General features: G+C 40.2%; 2 protein-coding genes and 1 long non-coding RNA gene across 4 annotated transcripts; all 3 read left to right on the forward strand.

The window, feature by feature from the left end:
* Window positions 1–3,360: 3,360 nt before the first annotated feature.
* On the forward strand, window positions 3,361–12,519 carry LOC109154189. Its single transcript, XR_002049662.1, has 3 exons — window positions 3,361–3,440; window positions 4,479–4,486; window positions 12,509–12,519. It is a non-coding gene; the product is annotated as an uncharacterized LOC109154189 (long non-coding RNA).
* A 1,680-nt stretch (window positions 12,520–14,199) lies between these two features.
* LOC109154128 lies at window positions 14,200–24,979 on the forward strand. 2 transcript variants are annotated; one of them, XM_019301991.1, is made up of 16 exons: window positions 14,200–14,435; window positions 15,346–15,384; window positions 16,243–16,308; window positions 16,392–16,457; window positions 16,883–16,993; window positions 20,838–21,114; window positions 21,189–21,395; window positions 21,468–21,725; window positions 22,646–23,089; window positions 23,168–23,428; window positions 23,505–23,809; window positions 23,891–24,064; window positions 24,168–24,275; window positions 24,377–24,443; window positions 24,531–24,629; window positions 24,720–24,979. In XM_019301991.1, exons 6-16 carry the CDS (start codon window positions 20,854–20,856, stop codon window positions 24,804–24,806), a joined length of 2,271 nt encoding a protein of 756 aa, XP_019157536.1. In that variant the 5' UTR covers window positions 14,200–14,435; window positions 15,346–15,384; window positions 16,243–16,308; window positions 16,392–16,457; window positions 16,883–16,993; window positions 20,838–20,853; the 3' UTR covers window positions 24,807–24,979. The 2 variants fall into 2 exon arrangements, with proteins under 2 accessions (XP_019157536.1, XP_019157537.1); XM_019301992.1 differs by lacking the exons at window positions 14,200–14,435; window positions 15,346–15,384 and having other exon boundaries at window positions 16,299–16,457.
* On the forward strand, window positions 17,419–19,239 carry LOC109154146. Its single transcript, XM_019302011.1, has one exon. It carries the CDS (start codon window positions 17,419–17,421, stop codon window positions 19,237–19,239), a length of 1,821 nt encoding a protein of 606 aa, XP_019157556.1.
* Window positions 24,980–25,654: the final 675 nt, after the last annotated feature.

Consider the following 25,654-nt stretch of genomic DNA (forward strand, 5'->3'; position numbering starts at 1 on the left):
ACGCATATACACGGTCTCAGCTAAAGTGCCATTAAGAAAGGCATTATGAACGTCCAGCTGACGCACCGCCCAACCACGAGAAACGGCCAAAGAAAGAAGCAATCGAACCGTAGTCGGCTTGACCGCCGGACTGAACGTCTCAAAAATATCTTCCCCGGCGACCTGATTAAAACCCTTAGCCACAAGACGGGCCTTGTGACGCTCTATTGATCCATCAGCCTTGCGTTTCGTACGAAACACCCATTTGCAACCAACCACATTCATCCCAGGGCGAAACGGAACCAACCGCCAGGTATGATTCTGGAGCAAGGCACTAAACTCAAGATCCATAGCATCGCGCCACTCAGGATACTGCACAGCCTGAGTGAAGCATGTAGGCTCCGAAGCACCAACCTGCAAAGTCAAAGCCAACAACGATCCAACAGACTTACTCCGAAGAGACATCACACGAGTACGAACCGCGGGACGCCGAACACGACGCCCACGGCCCACCGGCCTGGACTGAACCTCAACACCAACATGAGCAACAGGATCAGTAACTATCCGGGAGCTAGACGAGTCTGACGGACACGAAACGGCAGTAGGCAAAGAAGGAGCCGAAACTTGAACAAGAGCCACACCCCACGGCTCTGCCGTCATCAAACCAGGACCCTGCAGAGATACAACAGCTGAAAAGGGAAAAACGGTTTCATCAAATCGTACATGACGTCAGATAAATACCTTGTTAGTATTCAAGTCCAAGCAACGGTAGCCACGATAGGACACAGGATAGCCAAGAAATACACAGCGAGCAGAACGAAACTGTAACTTATTTTTGTTGTATGGACGCAGAAGGGGGTAGCATAGGCACCAGAAGACACGCAAAAACAAGTACGAAGGAGGAGAACGATGAACACAAAAATGTGGGCTATCATTTTGAAGCATACGAGTCGGCATTCGATTTATGAGATACACCGCGGTTTCAAACGCGTAATCCCAAAAACGGACAGGGACTGAGGCTTGAGCCAGTAGGGCCAACCTCGTTTCAACAATATGACGATGACGGCGTTCTACCCGACCATTTTGTTCGTGGGTATACGCACACGACTGCCTATGATTAATACCAAGGACAGACAACCGATTATGTAATTTTTTGTACTCCCCCCCCCCCCCCCCCAAGTCAGACTGAATTGAAACAATTTTGCGATTAAACGATCGCTCAACTACACAACAAAACTGCTCAAAAATTGCATAAAGATCGGTTTTTGCACGCATAGGATAAAACCAAATATAACGCGAAAAAGCGTCCATAAATATAACAAAATACTTGTAACCATTTGTAGAAAGAACGGGCGCAGGGCCCCAAATATCCGTATACAGCAGTTCTAAAATATGCGAAGTAGACGACGCAACACGGGAAAGGGGAAAACGGGAGGATTTCCCGAGTTGAGATGCAGAACATAACGACAACAAATGACTAATACTAGACGAACTACCAGAACATGTATTAAGTATTTGACACATAACACGAAGATGCGGATGACCCAGCCTATTATGCCAAAGCGAGGGAGAAACCCGAGTAGCCTGAAACGCAGCAGGACGACAAAGAGAAACCGGCCACGAATAAAGACCACCCGAAGCACGACCTTTAAACAGAACCGGCTTGGTGGAACGATCCTTCACAAAAAAACAATCAGAATAAAATTAAAAGTAGACATTATTATCGCGAGCAAATTTCTGAACAGACAGCAGAGACGCAGACAGACCAGGAACGAATAATACATCAGACATATTAAACGTACGACTAGGAGTAGCTACCGAAGCCGAACCAATGCTAACTATAGGCATACCTGAACCGTTACCCACACGGAGCGTGTCCGACCCAGTGTATTCGGACGCAGAAGACGTCACTGACGGATCGGGGGTGGCATGATTGGACGCGCCGGTGTCGGGAAACCAATGGTGCGGTGCAACAGAACTCACATCATCAGCGGAGTAAGCAACATTCACCTGCAGACCCGGTGCAGCCGTGAATCGCCGATAACAAGACAAAGTCGTGTGTCCAACGGCATTACATATCTGACAGCGGACGCCGGATCTGCCACAGCCCCGGCCACGTCCTCGCCGTCCTCGACCACCTCGGGCAGAAGGCTGCTGCTGACCACCAGAACGGCCGCCTCGCTGAGCAGCCATAGCCACCATCGCACCACCATGATCATCAGCTCCGATGAAATCCTGAGACATAAGGAAATCTGATAATTCCGACAGCGACACCGGAGCACCACGCGTGAGACCAGCAACCAAGGGGCGATACTCGGTACGAAGACCACGGAACACATAAAGATCTTCAATCAACATTCGCGCTCGTCCGAGATAGTCAGAGACGGAGCTATCACCTTGCCTCAACCCCTGGAGTTGGCCGAGAAGATTAAGAGCCCGAGCTCTTGTGGAGGAGCCCAGCGACTGCTCGACTGCATTCTAGAGCTGCCGCGATGAAGCACATCCCACCGCCAAATGCATGACTTCTTCCGAGAGGGAAGAAATCAACAAATACAAAATCACCTGATCTTGACGCAACCAGGCATTGCGAGAGAGCGGCACGACATCGCCACTGTCGGGAGCAGCTATAGCAGTTGGCGGTGGAGGCGGAATGGCAGGAGGACACACGAAGGTACCATCAACAAAACCCAACAAGCCCTAGCCACGTAAAAACGGGATGAGCTGGGTTCTCCATAACAAGTAATTGCGGGTGGAAAGCTTGATCGACACAAAATGATGTGCCGACGATAAAGAGGCAGTGGTAGGCATCGGTACCGACATGGCAGCCTCAGAAACAGTCCGTCCAAAAGATGAAGCCGCAACAGAACTGTTAGTAGAAGGAAGAGACTGAATAGTCTGTGTATTATGATTAACCAGGAATACCGTATAGAGAATATATCAACAATAATAGAGTCCTCATACAATGATACTACTAGACTCCTAACAATTATAATAATACAAATGAAGCAGCTTAGCTGAAATACTTTTTTATTTTTGCAATTACTTTTCATTACTTTGTATTACCCCAATGCAAGTAATAGCCGGCTAAGTAAATGTCCTACCTACTCATTTCCCAAGCAAAATACATTGATAGACTAACCTGCAATAATATGAATTCAAATCCTACCAATATAATCTTTGCAACCTTATATTACAAATCAAAATTATTTTAAATCTAAATGAAGACAATATTTATGAAACGGTATGATGATTTATCATGAAGTGTTTAATAATGTATAATATTTTGTCATGTACATAATATATAATATAATGTTAATTTATTATTCTCAAACATTAAATTGTACGTGATTGAATTTTTCTTTGTTTGGACTTCAAATACCATATTATAGTTCGCAACTAATAAATAAAAACACTTATTTTTATCTATTATAACATTGCAAACAAATCTTTAATATTTAGTCGTGCGATGCACGGGACAATACTAAGCTAGTTTTTTTTTATATATAGATGGTTATAATTTAACAAAAAAAGAAAGAAAAACAATAAGCTGGATATGCAAACAATCAAGCAAAGTGATAATTTTTGTTAGGCCAGGATAGGTGTTATTCAGTTTATCTGAACTTAAACCTAATATTTAATTTGAATTTAAAAATTTAGGTGAACTCATAGAATTTTAAATTTGCATATATTAAATTATGGTATGTGTTGTTTTTGTTTTTAGCAGTTTAGAAAAAATTACGGAGTTATTAAATAATATTTTTGGTATTTTGATTAAAAACAAAATGTTAAAATGGCATATTTGTTAAAATTTTGGCGAATTTGTTAATAATCAAACATGGTCATTATCTAATAATTAATATGACAATTAACAAATTAATTGTATATGTATTAAAGTTCGTTTGGAAAGTAGGAAAATGATTTCTGAAAAATGAGTTATTTTTTCAAAAACATTTTTCTTTTCAATGTTTGGCTGCACAACTTAAAATTGTCTTTGTGTATTTGATTTATTTTTTAGAAAATGTCTTTGTGTATTTGGTTCATTTTTCAGAAAATGAACATGAAAATGAGTAGAATTGTATACTTAAACACTTTAATTGTTATATATTCAAAAATTATTTTTATTGTTTTGTTTAGAATATAACAACTTTTATTTTAAATTCCATGCAACATAAGTTTTGGTTGTATTCAATGGAGGATCATTTTTTTTTTTATCAATTTTAAGAAGCCGTAATGGCTTCTAATTTTAGTTTTTTTAAAATTTTTATTTATTAGGGGATTTTGGGAAAGATTAATCTTAATTTTTCCCCAAAATGTATATGCGGTTTTAGTTTTTAGTAGTTCAGAGCAAATTGATGAGTTATCAAATAGTATTTTTGGTGTTTTGATTAAAGACAAAATGTTAAAATGGTGGATTTGTTAAAATTTTGGGAAATTTGTCAATAATCAAACATGGTCATTTTCCAATAATTATTATCGAAATTAACAAATTAATTGTACAGATATTAAAGTTCGTTCGGAAAGTAGGAAAATGAGTTTTTTTTTCCAAAAAATATTTTTCTTTTCAATGTTTGGCTGTACATTAGAAAATTGTCTTTGTGTATTTGATTCATTTTTCAGAAAATGTCTTTGTGTATTTGTATATTTGTCTTTGTGTGTATTTGAGTCAATTTTCAGAAAACGTCTTTGTGTATTTGGTTCATTTTCCATAAAATGAATAGGAAAATGAGTAAAATTGTATACTTAAACATTTAATTGTTATATATAAAAAAAAATATTTTTATTATTTTGTTTATAATATAACAATTTTTATTTTAATTTCCTTGCAACATAAGTTTGGGCTGTATTCAATGGTGGTGGGCGGCAGTGAGTAACTAGCTGCTCCTCTACTGCAAACGAAAAATGACTTCCTACAAAAAAAAATGGAAAGTCATTTTCCAGAAACTTCCCCTCTCAAGCCAAACACTAAACTCCTAGAAAATGATTTATGGAATTATTTTTTGGGTTTCCAAACGCAACTTTATTATAATTGACTAATAATTATTATGATAACTAAGCTAATAATCTATCTATACTTATTATTAAAAACAAATTCTTTCTTTCATTATTGCCCAAACACTTCTTCCCAAACAATAGAAAATGAAAAATGAAAAAGGAAACGGAAGTAACTTAACAACAACAACAACAACAACAACAACAACAACAACAATAATAATAATAATAATAATAATAATAATAATAATAATAATAATAATAATAAATACATAAATAAATAATCTATACTATAATTACAAACAAAATCCTATTTACTTGATTTCCTGCCCAAACAATAGTAAATAGTAAAGGTAAATTAAAAAAGGAACGTAAACTAAAAAAAGAATAAAATATGTCACAATAATATTATGCATCATCAATTAAAAATGGAACGAGAATGATGTAAATTGGAAAATGAAATGAATATTAATAATTGACTGAAAATTAAAAATGGAAAAATGAATGGAAATTAGGTTAATTGGAAAAGGAAATGAATATTAATAATTGACTGAAAATAAAAATAAACAATGATCCATAATTTACTAAAATGGAAAAGAAAATGGTTATATTATTGCATTGTAATTTTTCACAATAATATTACACAGTAGAATAAATCAAATAACAATTATTTCATAAATCTTTTACAATTTCAGACAATGGAACAAAAATATTTCAATAATAATTTTCTACATCATCAAATAAAGAAAAATTAAAATTGAAAATAAAATATTTCAATAATAATATTCTACATCATCAATAGTAAATGTATTTTAAAAAATAGTAAAGGTAAATTAAAAATGGAAATGAAACATTTCTGATAGATACCCCAAATCAGCCGCCTGGACGCGAGGCCAGACGAGGCAGCCAGATCTACAGGCGATGCGTCACTTGATGGGAGGAAGATCCTCGAAGACCTCCCGGACACGGTACAGGACGCCCCAAAGTGGCAGCGACTCACCTCTTAGCAGCCAGCCCGCCAGTCGGCGCGTCCCCGGGCGGACTCTCAAAAGTGATGCAATCGGGCAACCAATTATGGTGGTCGGCGTGTCCCTGGCTAATCACCCCCACAGGGTTCGGTTGGGCGACCAGGCTACACGGGCGGTGCATCCCCGACCGCGTGCCTTTCCGGGACCCAATCGGGCGACCAGGCTTTGCGGATAGGGTGCCATTTCTAGGGGCAAGCACCCAGGAAGGCGCCCCCGCGCAGTCGAGACCATTCCTGGCCTGGTGCACACCTAGAGACGCGTATGAATGGATCCTGTGGAAGCAATCTTTGCTCATTAGGCAGTTTCCTGAGTTAATTTAGACGATAAAGGAAGTTAGTTAGCGCCAAGCGGTTGCATCAGCCCTTACATCAACCCTACTTCTTTGACTCGGCTGAAACGCCAGCCCTACTTACCATGTATAAACCTCACATCTATGTATAAATATACCCCTGGGATCATCATGTAAGGGATCGGCATTTTTGGAGGGCAAAAAATCTAGAAAAATAAGATTACATTATTCTCTATCTCATTGAGATCTTGATCCTTGTTTTCATCACCTCCAAAAAATAACAAATATCCGGTAGTGTTGACCTGCCGGGCAGCCATCGAGGCTGTGAAAACCAACATTGGCGCCGTCTGTTGGGATCGAAACTAAAGGTCCCGTTCCTAAGCTTTACTGATGGCACGTATGAAACGCAGCAATCGCAAAACCGGTCCCAACGCTGCTACCCAGCTGGCTAAGGGGCATGTGACAGTTATCGCGAACCCGCCAGAGCAGCTAAATCGCCACGCCTCTGGGAGGCAATCGGCTGCTCGTATTGTGCGTACTGTCGCGCCGACCCATACCTTAGCCATCGAGGGGGAATCCGCCAGCACCTATCGCTCAGGCCCAAGCCAACTTTGCGGAGTTGTTGGCTCAAGCCTTTGAAGCATACGTGCGAGGGCAAGGACCGGAGCTCCCGGGCGAGATCTGGAGGCCCGCGTGATTGGTTCCTGCGGAGGCACAGCGAGGAGTATCCAGGCATTCGGAACACTCGGGGATCAACCCGCCGTCTGATCGGGGGGCTAATCGCTCAGCGCATTCTAGGCTCGGACCCGTAGCCCCGGCGCAGTCAGTCATGGAGCGCTTCGGTGGATGGGGCGAACAGCAACCGCCTGCCCGGTCAACCGATGAGCAGCCGCCGACAAAGGCAAGAAGCTGCAGAAAGCATGAGAGAGTCATCCGTGCAATCCAGCCAGAATAACCCAGAAATGGCCGGCCTATTCGCTGCCGTGCAGCAGCTGCGGCAGATAATCGAAGGAAGAGATCAGTTGGTTGCAGATAGCCTCTTGACTGCCTCACCCTTCTCGGCACAAGTGCAAGCTTATTGGGCGCCGTGCGGATTCAAGCTGCCCGATCATCCCACTTACGATGGCACAGGGGATTCGCGCGACCATGTCATCAGTTTCCAGGCCAAGATGTAGGTAATCGAGGCCGATGCTCCAATGATTTGTCGGGCATTCTTCCCGACACTAACCGGACCAGCTCAGAGGTGGTTCATCAGGCTCCCCGCGGGATCCATCAACACTTTCGAGTAGTTAGCCACCCAGTTCCTAATACACTACGCTGGAAGTCTGAAGCGTAAGAGATCTGTCTTGGATTTTTCCAGGATATACCAAGACGAAGGGGAGTGCCTACGCAAGTATATTGCACGTTGGCAAAAAGAAGCGTAGGCGGTGGATGGCCTTAACAATCAGACAGCTATGATGTTCTTCATCGAATCCTTAAAAGTGAATGGGCACTATAGCTGGTTGCGGGACGAGAATCCCAAAACATACGCAGAGGCTATCCAGGCGCAGACAAGAAGTTTCTTCTAAAAGACCCCGGGCAGATAACCCTCACGAGGGACGAGCGGCGGAGGAAGGCGTTACTCGTGTGAGAGCTCGTCGAATCATGGATCGACTAAGAGCTCCTGCCCCTCGGCCGATGGCACAGCCTGTCCACGAGGTTCGTGCCCGGTTGCCTCCGCCTCCCCCTATTTGCCCAAGTGGTCGAAGCAAGCCCCCCACCTTATTGCCGGTACCACCGCACAAGCAATCGTTCTACGGAGGATTGCGAGGGATTAAAGGAAGAAATTGAGGCGGTCATTAAGAGTGGCATGCCATTACCCTTTAACCAGTTGCGTAGGCCAGGCTCGGCTGGGCAGCAAGGGGTGACTGAGCAAAGCGGCGTGAAAACCGACGACAAGGGTAAGCAGCCCATGCGAGAGGAGGACGGAGATCGGAATCGGGAGCACAAGCCGGTGATTAACATGATAGTCGGCGGTCTCGAAGGTGGTGACTCTGTGAGAGCCCGGAAGGCACGCGCCTGACAACTTTACGTGGGTGCAATAGTATTCCAGGAGCCAGACCGTAAGTAGATGTGCAGAGAGACGATTGTATTTACGGACGACGACTTACCCAGAGGCCTCACGCCACATCGGAACGCCCTGGTTATCACAATGGACATTCAGGGAACGGTCACCCGGCGGGTGCTGGTGGACACGGGTAGCAGCGTCAACGTATTGTACTGGGAAGCCTTTCAGAAGTTGGGCTTGGCCCGGGAGCAGATGCGACCAGTCAGGACCCCTTTGGCCGGGTTGACCAGTGACGCGGTCGAGGCTGAAGGATGCATCTCTTTGACCGTCGTGCTGGGCACTTGGCCTCAGGTGAGAAGATTGGAAATGGATTTCGTCGTCGTTGCTTAGGAGTGCGTATACAACTTTATCCTCGATCGACCTGGGAGAGAGGATCTGGGAGCCTTGATCTCCATCGAGCATCTGTGTATGAAGTTTCGCACACCGACTAGCGTCGGAGTGGTGCGGTGTGATAAGAAGATGGCTCGTACTTGCTACCTACAGGCCTGCCAAAGGTTGGTCAGAGTTGTGATCGAGTGAACACTATTAACCACCAAGTGTCTGGCCAACCAGCTGAGCGTGTGACACCGGCAGTCGAGCTGGAGAAAATCATCTTGGAGGCTGAGTATCCCAACAGAGTGGTCCGGATTGGGATTGGCCTGCCTACCTCTGTGAAGCAGGCGGTCACGACAATCTTAAAGGAATATAAGGAACTATTCGCATGGGAGCCTGAGGACATGCCGGGAGTCAATCGACCAATCATAACTCACAGGTTGGCGGTCGACCCTGTAACACCTAAGATTTTCAGGATATTTAAAACTTATAAAATAAAGGTGAAATCTCGTTGAATCCCAAAACATAGTACAGGAGTATGGGGTGCTATGCCACACTTAAGCTAGAGAACTCAGGTGCACAGGCTAACTGACTAATATCCTCAAATAGTATCAGTACTAAATCATGGCACGCATGCCGAAAGGGAAAAACTATCTAAGCTATGTCCAAGCTTCTAGCGTGCTCTAGTGAACTACTCGTCTGTGCCTGAAAGCCAAATATATCTGTTCAGCGAGAGATGCTGGTAACCCACTCCAACGCGTTGAAATACAATACATATAGAGATATATATGGATATACGAAAACCATTTTAAAGCATGAAGATATATCCTATGAGACTCTAGCTTTTAAAACCGGGAATGACTCGACAGATAAGGCTAGACACAAGCAACAGTTATAACAGGCGTATACAATCCTCCACGGCAAGACAGATAGAGCTGAGCACAATTAATAATCATAACCCAATGTAAACAATCCCCAGCATAGATCCCATAGTCACATCCCCCAATATAATCATAAACACACTCATCCATATCTCATCACATAGCACACTTTGTTGGCGCCACAGGACCAATCGCATGCCCATACATGAGGGTCAGCGCATATAGCTCTGACACGGCCCCGCAGCACCCTGCCCCGTCTCACCTTACGGAGGAGCCGATCGCAACCGACTAATGAACCGCAGTTCTATATAATATTTATATACCTGACCGGTCTCTACCAGCCTGGTTAACAGCCGGTATGGTTCTCAGCCCATCCGACTGCCCGTATAGTGGACCTTTGTCCTATATAATATTTATATACCTGACCGGTGTTTACCAGCCTGGTTAACAGCCGGTATGGTTCTCAGCCCATCCGACTACCCGTATAGTGGAACTTAGTCCTATATAATATTTATATACCTGACCAGTCTCTACCAGCCTGGTTAACAGCCGGTATGGTTCTCAGCCCACCCGACTGCCTGTATAGCCCGATTGATCTCAACCAATTCGTGGTGACACGCACACATAACACGTAGCAAGCACATGCAACCCACATTAACACATTGGGAAGGGGGAGAAAACATATAACAAAACCTATGCGTGATCTTTCACATACTAAGAATAACCCTAAAGGGTTCATACTCCTTTCACCTAGGTCAGCGGGATACCAATTCAACTAACATGCAATATATAAGACTCATACAACCTACGAACGGTACCCGAAATATCAAACTAGACATAGGCATGATAGACGGAGTCCGTTGGGACACCACAGGGGTCGGGGAAACATCAAACGGGGAAGCCGAAACCCCGGGTTGGGGTATTTTCCAGCGGGTAGCCGGTGGGTGGGGGTCCACCCGCCGGCTGCCCGCCCGCGTGCACTGTTCCGGGCAACGGGTGCCCGGCGGGCAGCTGCCCGCCCGCCGGCTGCCCGCTGCCGGGACTGCCCGTCTCGGCCGCGGGTAGGTGGCGGGTCCCCTACCCCCACCTACCCTCCACTGACTCTTTCATCACAAAAACGCCCCGGGAACCATTGTGGAACCCGAAACCATGCTTAGACACTTTACAACGCAATTAACGATCAACACGTAGTCAATTAACGGATCAAATACGAGAAACGTACGGCACATAACCTATCATGCTTTTCTAACATAATCGACACCCTAAACATGCGATTTCCCACCCGACACGCCAAGAATGATATCATACGATACGACCTAAGGTTCTAATCACTTTTATACCCATAAGAATACGATTCGTCCTCTAATTACAAGATCCGGTGCAAATAAAACATAAGCATCAGGAATGCCATACAATTATCAAAAATGACATATAAACATCAAGAACTCCACATAATCATCAAGAACATCATAATTATCAAGAATCTCCCAATATCAAGATCACTCATGGAATTATCCCATCAATCATCAATAATAATGTCGCAAATCATCAATACACAATAATATGGGGAAATCCTACGGGGGAAATCATAGCTATAAAAATAGGTTTTGTTGAGACATGGGTTACCTCTTAGCCTTAATTAATTCCTTGGCTATGAAGGGTCTTTCTTTAAGCTTTCTTGCTTTCTTGATTTCTTCTAGGGGGATTCTTGGAGCTCTTTGGGGGTGGTGGGCGTTATTCTTGTGGTGGGGGTTTCTAGGTGCCCCTTAAGTCCCCTATTTATATATTTAGGTGTCTTAGTTAGGAACTAATATTATGGGCTTGCTAGTTCTATTTCTTTTGGGACTAAGGATTGGGTTTAGGGATAAGGGCCCGTGGACTATGGTGGGCCTTCCTAATTAATTATTGTGATTTAATTCTTTCTTTTGGGTAATTGATTAAATGATTTAATTGATCTTAGGGGTCGTAACACGGGGTCTTACAGACCCCAACTTCAAGCCCGTGGCTCTGAAGAGGAGGTATCTGTCAAATGACCGGAGGGAATTTGTAAGGAAAGAAGTGGATGCACTGCTAGCCGCAGGGAACATTTAGGAGGTTAAATACCTCGGCTGGCTGGCCAACGTGGTGTTAGTTCCCAAGCCGCTGACGTGGAGAATGTGCGTCGACTACACCGACCTCAACAAGGCGTGCCCAAAGGATCTGTTCCCTCTGCCCCGGATCAACCAGTTAGTTGACGATACGGCTGGTTGCGCCCTGCTAAGCTTCATGGACGCCTTCCGCGGGTATCATCAGATATTCATGCACGAATCAGACGAGGAAAATACCGCCTTCATCACCCCGGACGGGGTGTATTGTTAAAAGGTAATGCCTTTCGTTCTAAAAAATGCTGGAGCTACCTACACTCGGATGGTGGCCCGTTTGTTCAAAGGGCTAATGGGTGGATCTATCGCCGCCTACGTGGATGACATGCTTATCAAAAGCAAAGAAGAGACGGACCACGTGAAAGACTTGATGGGCTGCTTTGAGATCATGAGGAAGTTTAACCTAAGGCTAAATCCCAAGTGCGCATTTGAGGTCCGCGGAGGAAAGTTTCTAGGACACATGGTCACCCGGCGAGGAATCGAACCGAATTCAGAGAAAGTGCGGGCCATCCTGGATATGCAACCACCCAACAGTCTCAAAGAAATGCAGCGATTGACAGGACGGATGGTTGCCCTCAGCCGATTCTTGTCTAAGTCCGTCGATAGGGCCCTACCTTTCTTTGAAGTCATGAAGAGGCAGGACGGCTTCCAGTGGACTGGAGAATACCAGGTAGCCTTCGAGGACTTGAAGAAGTACCTCCTGGCTCCGCCCCTCCTGTTGAAACCCAAGGCGGGAGAAACATTGTTGTTATACCTAGCTGCCTTCCATAAGACGGTCGGAGCTGTGCTAGTGCAGGAAGAGGAAAAGGCTCAATTGCCAGTCTACTACATTGGGCAGACTCTGAATGGCGTGGAGATCAATTATTCACCTCTAGAGAAAGTAGATTTCGCCCTGGTCACAACGGTTAGGAAGTTGGTACCTTAGTTTCAAGCTCATACAGTTCGGGTTCTAAATGACTTGCCCCTGGCCAGCGTGCTGCGCAGTCCGGCCTCATCCAGACGACTACTCAAGTGGGCGATGGAGCTCACCCAGTACGAGATCGAATACGCCCTGCGACCATCCATCAAGGCTCAAGCCTTAGCTGACTTCATAGTAGAATGCTCCGCCTACCCGATCGAGGGCTCGTTGGTCGAAGGCCCAGAAACAGCGGAAGGGTGGGAAATACACACTGACGATGCTGCCGGCTCCAAACACTATGGGGGCGGGGTTATGATCACCACCCCGGAATGATTCGGCCTATACAACGCCTTGAGGTACAATTTACAGACTTCGAATAGCGATGGCGGAGTACGAGGCGGTCATCGGGGGGCTGCGTTTAGTCATCGCCCTCCATGCCGCCAGGGTGAGCATAAAGACGAATTCCCGCCTGGTGGTCAACCAGCTGAAGAACGAATGCGTGACCAGGGTGGAGAGGCTAGTACTCTATAAGGATGTGGCCGAGGGGTTGCTAGATAAATTGGAAGCCTATTATATTACACACATCCCGCGAGGGGAAAATACGGAGGCAGATATCCTATCTAAGTTGGCTTCGAGAAGTACGCCTTTACACCTGTCGATGGCTTGTTGCATCGAGGTCGTAGAACAGCCGAGCACCGAAGTGCTCTCGGTTTGCACAGTTGTCCGGGTGTTCACTTTCCCGCCTGGCCACAAGAACTCCTCGGATTGGCCATGGTTTACGGACATGGTCAGATACAAACAGAAAGCAGAGTTGCCCAACAAAAAGGAAGACGTTGATCGCATTTGGAGGAGGGCTCCCTCCTATGAGTTGGTGGATGGGTTGCTCTATAAACGATCCTATGGGGGACCACTATTGCATTGCCTACCTCCCAAAGATGCTAAGACCGTGATGACTGCCGCCCATCGAGGGATCTGCGCGGCCCACCAGGGGGCCAACACTTTGTCCAAAAAGCTCATCATTCAAGGCTACTACTAGCCAACCATGGTAAAAGATTTCGTCGACGAAGTGCTAAGATGCTCCGTGTGCCAAATGTTCGCTAGAAAGGGCCCCCGACCAGCGACCTTCTATACACCAATCACCACCACGATCCCATTCGCAAAATGGGGTATCGACCTGCTCGGGCCACTCCCCCAGGCGCCCGGTCGAGTGCGCTTCTGTATAGTGACCGTGGACTGTTTCACTAAATGGGCAGAGGTATAGCCCTTGGCGACTATCACCGAGCACTAGTACAGAATAGAGCAAAGAAATCCTACTATAAGCTACCCTTCTTTAAACAAGGGTAGTGTATTATTTTAAAAAAAAAGGGCGGTGGCATAATTGTAATTAAATGAATAAGAAATCGCTACCCTTTCTAAAAGAAGGGTAGCGGTTTAGAAAAAAAAAAAAGACGGAAAGAGTTTCCACTGCCCTTTCGCGTAGAAAAGGGCAGCGGAAACGATATTATAAAAAAAAAAAAAAATTAAAAAAACCTAACCCTCGTACAACTCGTTCTCCATCCTCTCACCACCAAGGCTTCTGCAAACCTAACCATCCCCTCACCGCTCAATCTCACCACGGCCGGCGAGGACACCGCATCTCGATCTACTCACCGCATCTCCGGCGAGGACACCGTCTCATCGTCGATTCACTGCCCCACAACCTCATCCGCCGTCTCCACCGCCACAGGGTCGCCGACGCTGCTTCGAGCCGCCGCCGCTGCTTCGAACCACCGCTCCAGCCCCTGCTTCGTTTAATCATTTCATCATCTCAGGTAGTACTAAATTGCATATGCAGATATTTTTTTATTTTTTGATTTGGTTTTGGGTTTCTGCATCCTTTACTAAGATGCCATGTCCATATGCCTTCTTTTTGGAACACCTGCTACTCCATACCTCTGTCTTTTCTTGGCTCACGCATATTCATCTGCTTTAATTTGACCGTTGACCGCTCCGTTCAATAATTTATTGTTACTATTTAATAATTTATTGTTTTCTGTATTTTGCATTACTTGATCATAGATCAAAATCCAGGGGCAGGGGCCTGAAAATATAGTAGAGTGTATAGAAGATGTTGAAAAGGCCTGTCTCATTTCATTTTGTCCATTTTGCATGATATATATGTTTTTTCATAGGAAGTCTGTCAGAAAACTAGTTGGCCGGTATGTACAGATCGAGATGACGAGATACATAGCTGCTAATTAATAATTTAATTGAGTTTAGCCTTGAGATGTTAGTATTGACGTTTGAGGATGACTGCTGTTCTTGTTTTGTCTGCCAGTGTTTTGTGCTTTTATGGCATGGACAACACTTCTCTGATATTCCTCCACTTATTAGTAATAAATGCTAAAAATATGAAATAAATTTGTCAGCTAGTATTTATTCTATTTGTATCAAATTTTTTATGCCAAATTCTGTATTTAATGTGGCTTCATCGAAATAATTCATATTGTGGTCAACTAATATATGAATAGCTAAGCCACATAAAATGGTACAAATGACATTCTCCTTATTTATTTGAAGCTCTAATATGACATTACTGATATTCATTCCTATAATTTGCTACATTGTGTTTTATTTAATACTATTATTTTTTTTGTTTACTGTCTACAAAATGATCTTTTTAGAGTAAATTGTATCTATACATTTAGTTGCTTCTGATAGATTTCAAATTATCTTGTGTAGGGGATTGGTAATCATTTTACATGGTCTGAATGAGCACAGGTTAGAATATTTAATTATTTTGAGGCATTAAGTGATTTCCAGTAAACTATTATGCTTATAATACTTAGCTTATTTGATTAATGAATTTGAACTTCTCTGTGGTAGGATCATGGAAATAATGGTAGTAATCTTAGATGTTTACTGTATACAACCATTGTCTGTTATTGAAAATATAGTCTACGAGTGTGAACATTCCTGTGACTACTTAACAACTTAATGGCAGTAATCTTAGATTTTCAGCGTTTTAGTTTTTAAAATGTTTTTCTGCATTTTTAAGTGTTCTTTTTAGTTTTTAAAATGGTTTTCAGCATTTGGAAGTATTCTTTTTAGTTTTTTAAATGTTTCTCAGCGTTTTCAAGTGTTCTTTTTAGTTTTTTAAAATTGTTTTAAGAGTTATTTTTTGACATTTACTTTCTTAATCTTGTTTTTCCTTCATTTCTGGGTTCTTTTCACTTTGATATTTTAAAAATGATTTTTAGCGTTTTTAAGTGTTCTTTTTTAATTTTAAAATGATTTTTAGAATTTTCATGTATTCTTATTAGTTTTTAAAATAATTTTTTTAGTGTTTTTAAGTGTTCTTTTTAGTTTTTTTTTTTTTAAATGATTTTCAGTGTTTTCAAGTATTCTTTTTAGTTTTTAAATGATTTTCATTGGTAGATATGGAGTATTTCTAAATTTTTAGATTTTTCAAAAAGCTAGAGGGGCAGGTTCCCCCTCCTTTCCCTAATTTTGCCACTGGGTGTGGGATAGGTACCTACATTGTGCACATTGATTTTGCCTTGGCTATGAAATTCTTAATGTTGAATAGTCTGATTTTGTGTACTGATTGCATGTTATTTAATTTTATCTTGCCAATAGGTTTCTGATGCGGATCATATTATGCGGTTCATATCTGGCCTCTGTATGGCCATTCCCTTTTTCAAGGTAAATACCACTTAAGCATTTGAATATTTGACAGTCTCCAATTTGTTTCTGCATTCAGTTACCTCTTAATGTATTTTTTTTAGAGGGGAGCATCAAGCAACAAGTTTCTTAACTATCTGAACAAGCAATTTTTTCCTGTTTTTGACAAGGTACTGCTTGAGTGACATAATCTATGTTTCTCATTTTGTTTTAATAATAATAATAATATGATAATTAGGGATACTTCATTTATTTTTCTTTTTATTTCTGCATTGTGAATTATCTCTGGTATATAATCTGTGTTCCTATTGCAAGGACTATGTTTGCAAGTTGGCTATTTGAAATGTTTTATGAAAGCTGGTTAATGAATTTCCATTTTGGAGATAAAACATATTATGATGTTTATGTGCTGGTAATTATTTAATGATGAAATGTTATTTTATGATGTAAATTGGCTTTCACAAGGCCTTGTTCAGCAACTACAATACATCTTGTAGAACTTCGTGTATTTCATAATTCAATTTTCGTTTTTTCTTTTCTTCATCTTGGATTATTTTGGAACTATTAGATGCAAGTAATACTTTTATATACTCAGCTTTGAGAAGAGCGAAAGTTGGACTTGCTGAAGGATGTAGCAGATTGTTCCCCCTATGCAAACCCACAAGATTCTCGTCAGCTTCTTTCACCCATTGTTCAGCTTCTAAAGGTAATGCCATAATATGTGAAAGAGACTTGCATATTTGCTTGTTCCTCCTATGCGAATCTGCATGTTTGGTGCTTTGGCAGAGTTGAAATGGCAATTTTCTGTGATCATTTGACTTTGCTGTTTTCAAACTTCTTCAAATAATTACACAATGCTGTTGAGTAAGAGAATGTTTCAAAGAACTACAGTGACTAAAGTCTAATTAATCACTAAAGTCTAATTAATGACTAAAGTCTTGGTCACTAGTAAGTCATGGAGATGATTTTTTTTTTTTATTTGTGTGGGATAAACGGATAAGTATTTTGATTACGAAGTAAGTAATTTGATTTCAATTCAAATCACTTAATTCATATTGTTTCGAAGTGCGTCCATCATCGAGTATCCATATCTACACAGTACTTAGAGTAGCATTGTATCAATTGACAGATATGGATCGAAGTTGGATGCATGAGAAACGAACTACATTCAAATATATGCAAGGAGTTCAAGAGTTTATACAATATGCTGAAGAAAATAGGAGTAAAAAGGCGGAAGACTTTATTGTGTGCCCGTGTTGTGATTGTAAAAATTTTAGGAGATATCGTAGTTCTGATGAAGTGAAGATCCATTTGATACGGCGTGGTTTTAAGGAAGGATACGATCGATGGATATGGCATGGTGAAAGCTTAATTCCAAGTACAAGTGCTAGTAAGGAAGCTCAATTAGATAGTGAAACTCATGTAGACTGTGAAACTCAGGCAAATAGACAAACTCATGAAGATAATGAGGGGAATAATGAAACTCGTGCTACCGAAAATGAGGACGATGAAGATCATGACCGAATAGATGAAATGATGCGTGATGTGCAGGGAGATTTTAGTGAAATGCCTCCTGAATTTAAAAGTTTGTTTGACAATGCTGAAAAACCTTTGTTCTCTGGATGCACTAAATTTTCTAAGTTAACTGCTGTGCTTAAATTATACAATGTAAAAGCAAGAAATGGATGGAGTGATAAGAGTTTCACAGAACTATTAGAACTACTAAAAGACATGATTCCTAGTGATAATGAGCTTCCTAATTCAACTTATGAAGCAAAAAAATTGTTGTGTCCGTTGAGTATGGACATTGAAAGGATACATGCATGTCCAAATGATTGTATATTGTATTGGAAAGAATACAAAGACTTGCATGTGTGTCCAAAGTGTGGGACATCACGTTATAAAAAGAAAGATGTTGATGATGTGTGTGAGAATAAGAAAGGTCCCCCAGCCAAAGTATTATGGTATTTACCAGTAATACCAAGATTTAAACGCATGTTTGCTAATCCAAGAGAGGCAAAAAATTTGCAATGGCATGCTATTGGGAGAAAAGAAGATGGAAAACTGAGGCATCCAGCTGATTCACCTCAATGGAGGAATATTGATAGGAGGTGGCCTGATTTCGGTTGTGAAAATAGGAATCTTAGACTTGGATTGTGTACGGATGGAATGAATCCTCATGGTAACATGAGCAGTCGACATAGTACTTGGCCAGTTCTTTTAGTAGTCTACAATCTTCCACCTTGGTTGTGTATGAAACGGAAGTACATCATGTTGTCGTTGTTGATATCAGGGCCTAAACAACCAGGCAATGACATAGATGTATATCTAGCGCCGCTTATTGAGGATTTAAAGATGCTGTGGAATGAAGGTGTGCAGGTGTATGATGCTTATACACGAAGCAACTTTACCTTACGTGCAATGATCTTTTGCACAATAAATGATTTCCCAGCATACGGTAACCTATCAGGTTATACTACTAAAGGAGCTAAGGCATGTCCTATTTGTGAAGATGAAACTTCCAGTCTATGGTTGAGTAACAGTAGAAAGAATGTGTTTATGAGCCATAGGACATTTCTCCCTATTGACCATCCATATCGAAAGAAGAAAAAAGTTTTCAATGGAAAATCTGAGACTCTAGTAGCTCGTTTGCCTTTATCTGGACACGCGATTTGTGAACGTGTTAAGAATGTAGATGTTGATTTTGGCAAGACTTGTAAGACTACTCAGAAGACTCTTTGGAAGAAAAGGTCTATATTTTGGGATCTACCGTATTGGGAGCATTTATCAGTTAGACATTGTCTTGATGTGATGCATGTTGAGAAAAATGTTTGTGACAGCATCATTGGAACACTGTTGAACATTCCAGGAAAGACAAAAGATGGTATTAAAGCTAGAAAAGATATGTTTGAAATGGGAATACGGGATAAGTTAGCACCACAAGAATCATGAAAACGGACATACTTGCCTCCAGCTTGTCATACTTTGTCCAAAAAAGAGAAAACAAGTTTTTGTGCCTGTTTAAAAGGTGTCAAGGTGCCTTCTGGTTATTCATCAAATATTAAAAAACTTGTGTCGATGAAGGACCTTAAGTTGGTTGGCATGAAGTCTCATGACTGTCATGTATTAATGCAGCACATGTTACCTATTGCTATTCGGGACATCTTACCAAAACATGTTAGACAAGCAATAACAAAACTTTGTTTTTTTTTCAATGCTATTTGCAGTAAAGTTATTGATCTAGATATGTTAGATGATTTGCAGGCGGATGTGGTTGTTACTTTGTGTCAATTTGAAATGTATTTCCCCCCATCTTTTTTTGATATTATGGTGCACTTGATTATTCACTTGGTGAGGGAAATTAAGATGTGTGGTCCGGTATTTATGAGGTACATGTATCCGTTTGAAAGATATATGGGAATATTGAAAGGATATGTGAGAAACCGGTACCGACCTGAAGGGAGTATAATTGAAGGTTATGGTGCTGAAGAGGTCATTGATTTCTGTACTGAGTACTTAGCTAATGTTGAGTCTACTGGAGTTCCTAAATCTCGTCATGAAGGAAGACTCACTGGGAAAGGTACTATTGGGTATAAATCATTTGTTCCACCTTTTCACTTGCGAGATAAGGCACATTATCTCGTGTTGCAACACCTTTCTGAGGTTCATCCGTACTTGGACCAACACATGTCCATAGTAAGACAACAAAATCCTTCAAAGGGTGAAAGATGGGTGACCATTGAACACAACCGCACTTTCAATAGATGGTTCAAAGATTTTGTGATGGAAGAGCTATCTCAAGTGCCAAATAATGTTAGTGAAACCATCAAATGGTTAGCTTATGGACCTAAGATGCTTGTGAGTTGTTATGAAGGTTATGACATAAATGGATATACATTTTACACTAAGCGACAAGATGAAAAGAGTGTGGTGCAAAATAGTGGGGTTACACTAGTAGCATTATCAAAAGATTATTCAAGCGCTAAGGATACTAAACCGATTGATGCTGCTATGTCTTACTATGGTGTGATTGAAGAAATTTGGGAACTTGATTACAAAGTGTTTAAAATTCCTCTATTCCGATGTAATTGGGTTGAGAACAGAAGAGGCGTTCGGGTAGATGAATTTGGTTTTACTTTGGTTGATTTTGAACGGTTGGGTTATAATGATGAACCATTCATACTTGCATCTCAGGCAAAACAAGTGTTTTATGTTTCTGATCCTGTTGATAATAAGTGGTCAGTTGTCCTACAAAGCAAAAGAAGGATTGTTGGTGTTAGTGATGTTGTGGATGAAGAAGAGTATGATCATTTTGATGAAACTCCTCCATTTTCTATTGGTATTCAATCTTTACCTTTGGAAGGTGATAACTTTGAAACAAGTTACATGCGTAGCGATCATGACGAAGGATTGTGGGTTGACTATCGGACATTATAATTTTTTGTTACTTTGTAAGATTAATAAAGTAATTCCTTAACTTTTTTTAGAGTATTTTATTTAATTTCAAATTCAATATAATATGTTTATTGATTTTATTTCTGTTTGTGCAGGTGTATGTAGACAACTATGAGTAATCAATCTACATCTATTCCTGCTTCTGCACCACCTAGAAGAAGAGGCCCTAACTCTTCCAGAAATTTGAAAAAGAAGAAGGCAAATGAACCAATTTCAATTCAATTTGATGAGTGCAATAGGCCAATTGGACCATATTCGAAGAAGTTTGTGTCTTATATTGGGATTATGGTTCGTTCTCAAGTAGATATCAACTTCAAGAATTGGCGGAGTGTAAAGCAAACCATTAAAGATTCAATCTGGGAAGATGTGAAGGTATCAAATCATTTAATATTAATATAATTACAATTATATATATGCCCATTGCTTATGTGTATGTTGTTTTTCAGAAAGAATTTGCTATTGAAGATGTTTCAAAGAAGTCTGTGGTTTTGAAAATTGCATCAAAAAGATGGAAAGATTTCAAAAGTAGATTGATTCGTGAACATTATAACAATAAGCACCCACTCTACGAATCTCCTGCACAACTTTATGATTACTTGTCGGTTGAGCAATGGGAGAAGTTTGTTGCAGGACGGCAGACTGAGGAGTTCAAGGTATTATTTAGCTCATTTAATTATAAGTAGTTCAAGTGTTTTATTAATATTAACATGTGAATAAAATTATAGGAGAAAAGTCGGAAGGCAAAAGAAAGTCAAGCGTTAAATGTGCATCCACATTTCTTAGGTTCTGCTGGATATGCATCTAAACGACAAGAGTGGATGATATCAGACCCCTTATCTTCACAATCTTCGTGTGCTACTATTAGCTCTTCTTTGATGTCCGATGACCGAAGCTTTGATTGGGTACGAGCAAGAACAAAAAAAGCAAAAGATGGAAGTTATTATATTCCAAACAAAAAAACACAAGAAGTATTTCAGAAAATTGTAAGTATACATTACACCTTAACTATCATTTGTTGGTTGCCTTCTTATGCTTCTTCTTCTGCTTAAAATGGTGAGCTTTGCCTAAATGGTTAGACATTAAATAAAAATGTCTAAGAGTAGTATTGCATATTAATTTATTAATGTTGCTGAATAGTTACTGGAGTAAGTGTGGTTAATAATAATCAATCGTAGAAACCTATGATCTAATGCAAACACACTGTTTTTTTTTTTTTTTTAACTGTTAAGTTACCTATTTATTAAAAGCACACAGTTATATTGGCTAGAAATATTGTTTCAACAACCTTTACTAACCCAATTCACAAACAAAATTAATTATGGGCATAAAACCATGCTAACCCAGTAGCAATTCCAGTAGCTCCTCACCACCAAGCCTCATGAACCAATATAGTCCATTAGATCATCTCATCCCCAGCTCACCATCAACACTGCCAAGCTTATCAAGTGTATCAAGAAACTGAATTTGAAGAGAATTTTGTTGCCTTAGGGTTAAAATAATAAAGTGAAACAAGCATGCTACCTCATCTTGAGCAAAACAACCCAAAATGCTAACTTAAATGACAACTTTGTTTACAAAAACACACTGCACACTAATACCAAAACACACTGCACACTATTACTCTGACATGCACCATGGCTTAGCAACCAGTGTTGGGGTACTGTATTCATGCAATGTTTGATTACAAAAATGAACATCATATCAGTCATAAGTTACTAATGATGTTTATTCAATTTTTTAATAAATTTAACTTTCTAATGTTGAATTATTATTATTGTTATGCATAAGTTACTGCAGTTTTTTGGGTAAAATTCAGTTTATTTTCCCTTTGGACTTATTTAATCACTACTAACTGTTTGACTACTCAAACTCACAAACACAATCAACTTATTTGTTGGAACAGGTAGAAAAATGTGAAGAAGTTAGTCAAGGGACTTTTCAACCGAAGAGACATCATGATATATTGTCAGCAGCTATTGGAAAGGAAGATTATTCGGGTTCTGCAAGAGGAGTTGGTGGATACGCTACTATCCAAGGAGTGTTTGGTAAACCAGAGCATCATAGAAGCACATCGAGTGGAGTTGTCTCGGTTGATGTTGTCAAAGAAATGATGGCGAAATGCAGGCAAGATGCAAGGCAAGATGCAATGACGGAGATGGAAGAAAGGTGGCAACCCAAGATTGAAGCTCTCAACCAACAACTCCATTTTTTGATGAAGAACATGCCATTAACACATTTAATTCCACAAGGTGTTTCGGATGGAACTCCTCAAAGTGTCCCTGCGCCTTGTGATATACCTCAGACCTGGAGCAGTTGTCATTCAGTTGATCCAATTGCCACAATTCAGGTAATAATATTAATTAGTTATTTCATAATCAAAATATCATTTCTTGTAAGATTAAGAGTAATATTTTTTTTATAATAGAGTGCGAAAAGGTGTAGACTTGCAGTATGTTCTGGTGGGATACCGATTGAGGTTGCAACAGGTATTGTTCACCCAAGAACAAATGAGACCATGGTGTATCATCAATCACTATTACCAAATTGTGTCAAAGTTTTTGTTGATGATGTGGTTGATGGTAGAGGAAAATTTAATATTCCCGTGCCAACACAACTTTATGCTACTGTAGAAGATATCATTGGCAATTTTGCACAGTGGCCTATACATTTAGTGATTTTGAATGAGGTATATATACATTATTAAGTTAATTTTTATTGTTTATATTTAAAATATTAGTATAATTACAATTTTATATTGGTAGGAAAAAAAGAGTTCACCAAACCAAAATAAAAATATGGGAGATCAAAGTGGTGAACTATCTACTACTGGAGTGCGACCTCCCATTGTTGGAGATGATGTCTTACAGCACTTAGGGGACAATTGCAAGTACTTAGTCAGTTTGTTGACATCATTTCGACTTGATAAAGACTGCATAGAGTTGGAGTGTGATGAAACAATCTTCTGTCATAGAAACACGCGTTTTATTTTCGTGATGGTGGAAGATATAAAGAATTTGATGATGATGACAAATTGGCTTGACGTGTCAATCATACAAGTGTTTATATTGTAAGTTTTTTAAATTATTCTTGTGTTTTATATATATTTCTTAAGTTTATTAGCAGTTCATTTTTAACTGTTAATTTTCAGATTTCTTAATCAGTTGTGTAATCAGAATCAAGTTACGTCGATCGGGTTTGCGTGTCCAACGCAAATTTCAAAGGATATGGCTAAAAGGAACGGTCCTGCTGTGGCGTCATATTTCATTAAACTCATGGAGCAGCATAATAATAAACAATTCATTTTAGCACCATATCATCAAGAGTAAGAAAATTGTTCCTTTACTTTAATAATATAACTTAATACCTTTATTTCAAATATTAGACATTAAATTTTTGGGAACATGTGCGTTTTTTTAATAATGTAGCAATCATTGGTTACTTCTGGTGATTTGCTTACGCTCAAAAAGCGTATATGTGTTGGATCCCATGGCTTCTAATCGCCGCACCATTCAAGTTAAAGCTTCTCTGAATATGTAAGTACTATACATAAATACATTATTAATATAAGTATTTTAATTTATATTAATTATAATTTTTTATGTATATATATGTTTATAATTAATATTTAATATAGGGCATTTCGTTCTATTCCTACTGGTGATGGACGAGCGACTAAAAATATCAACTGGAAGACATGCAAAGTATGAAAAGTAATTAATTAAAGTTTTAATGTGATAGTTTGAATTTTTATTGTTTAAAATACTAAAATATATATATGTATTTTGTAGTGTCCACAACAAGTGGGAGGTTATGAGTGTGGATATTATGTGATGCGATACATGTTTGATATTGTGACAAAATATTCAACTGTTGATAAATTAGATGAGGTAAGTGAATTTAAATAGAAGTATTTATAGTTCAATTATATTTTATTAATTAATATATTTAATAATTTGATTACTTAAATTATTTTGTAGGTATTTGAAAGCAATCCGTACTCTACCGATGAAATTGATGAGATTCGAGACTATTGGGCAAAGTACTTCTTGGAAGAGTGCATGTAATTAACTTGTTTTTTTGCTAGTTGGTTAATTAAAAGTTTTTAGGTAATGCATGTGTTAACTATATATTAGGATGGATTGTGAGAGTATTGTATGTGTTGAAAGTATTTGGATGGATTATGATATAGTGTTAAAATTGTATTATTGATAATATTGTGTTAAATTAGGTTGATGGATGGGAGTATTGTTTTTATAATATTGTGTTGATATATATTTAATTTGTGAATATAAATTTGTACAGGATTTTTAAAAAAATTTGGGAATTTTAAAAATAATAAATTATTTTTAAAATAAAAAAACAAATCCGCTACCCTTTCTATGAAGGAAGAGTAGCGAATGAAGTAGTAAAATGAAGAGAAATCCGCTACCCTTCTATCAGAAGAAGGGCAGCGGATATTCTAGTAATCCGCTACCACTCTACAAGGGACGCGGAAACATATAGGGTTTCTGCGTCCCTCGTATACGCTACCCTTGTACAAGGGTAGCGGATAGCCTTGTACAAGGGTAGCGGATTTACAAATCTGTACTAGTGGAGTATCAGTGCCGCCGTTTCGTTTGTAAAAACATCATATGCGGATTCGGGCTACCCGAGCAACTGGTAACAGATAACGGACGGCAGTTTGATAACCGAGCCTTCGCGGCCTTCTGCGTTTAGAATGTTATACGACACATTAAGGTATCCGTAACCTACCCTCAGGCCAACAGACAGATTGAGAACCTAAACTGCACCCTCTTGGACGGACTGCGAAAGAAGCTGGAAGAGCTGGGCGACACATGGGTCGAACAGTTGGAAAATGTCTTATGGGCTTACCGAACAACTCCGCGAAGGGCTACGGCCAAAACCCCCCTTG

Source organism: Ipomoea nil, unplaced genomic scaffold, assembly GCF_001879475.1.
Source record: "Ipomoea nil cultivar Tokyo-kokei standard unplaced genomic scaffold, Asagao_1.1 scaffold2610, whole genome shotgun sequence".
NCBI classification, from domain to species: domain Eukaryota; kingdom Viridiplantae; phylum Streptophyta; class Magnoliopsida; order Solanales; family Convolvulaceae; genus Ipomoea; species Ipomoea nil.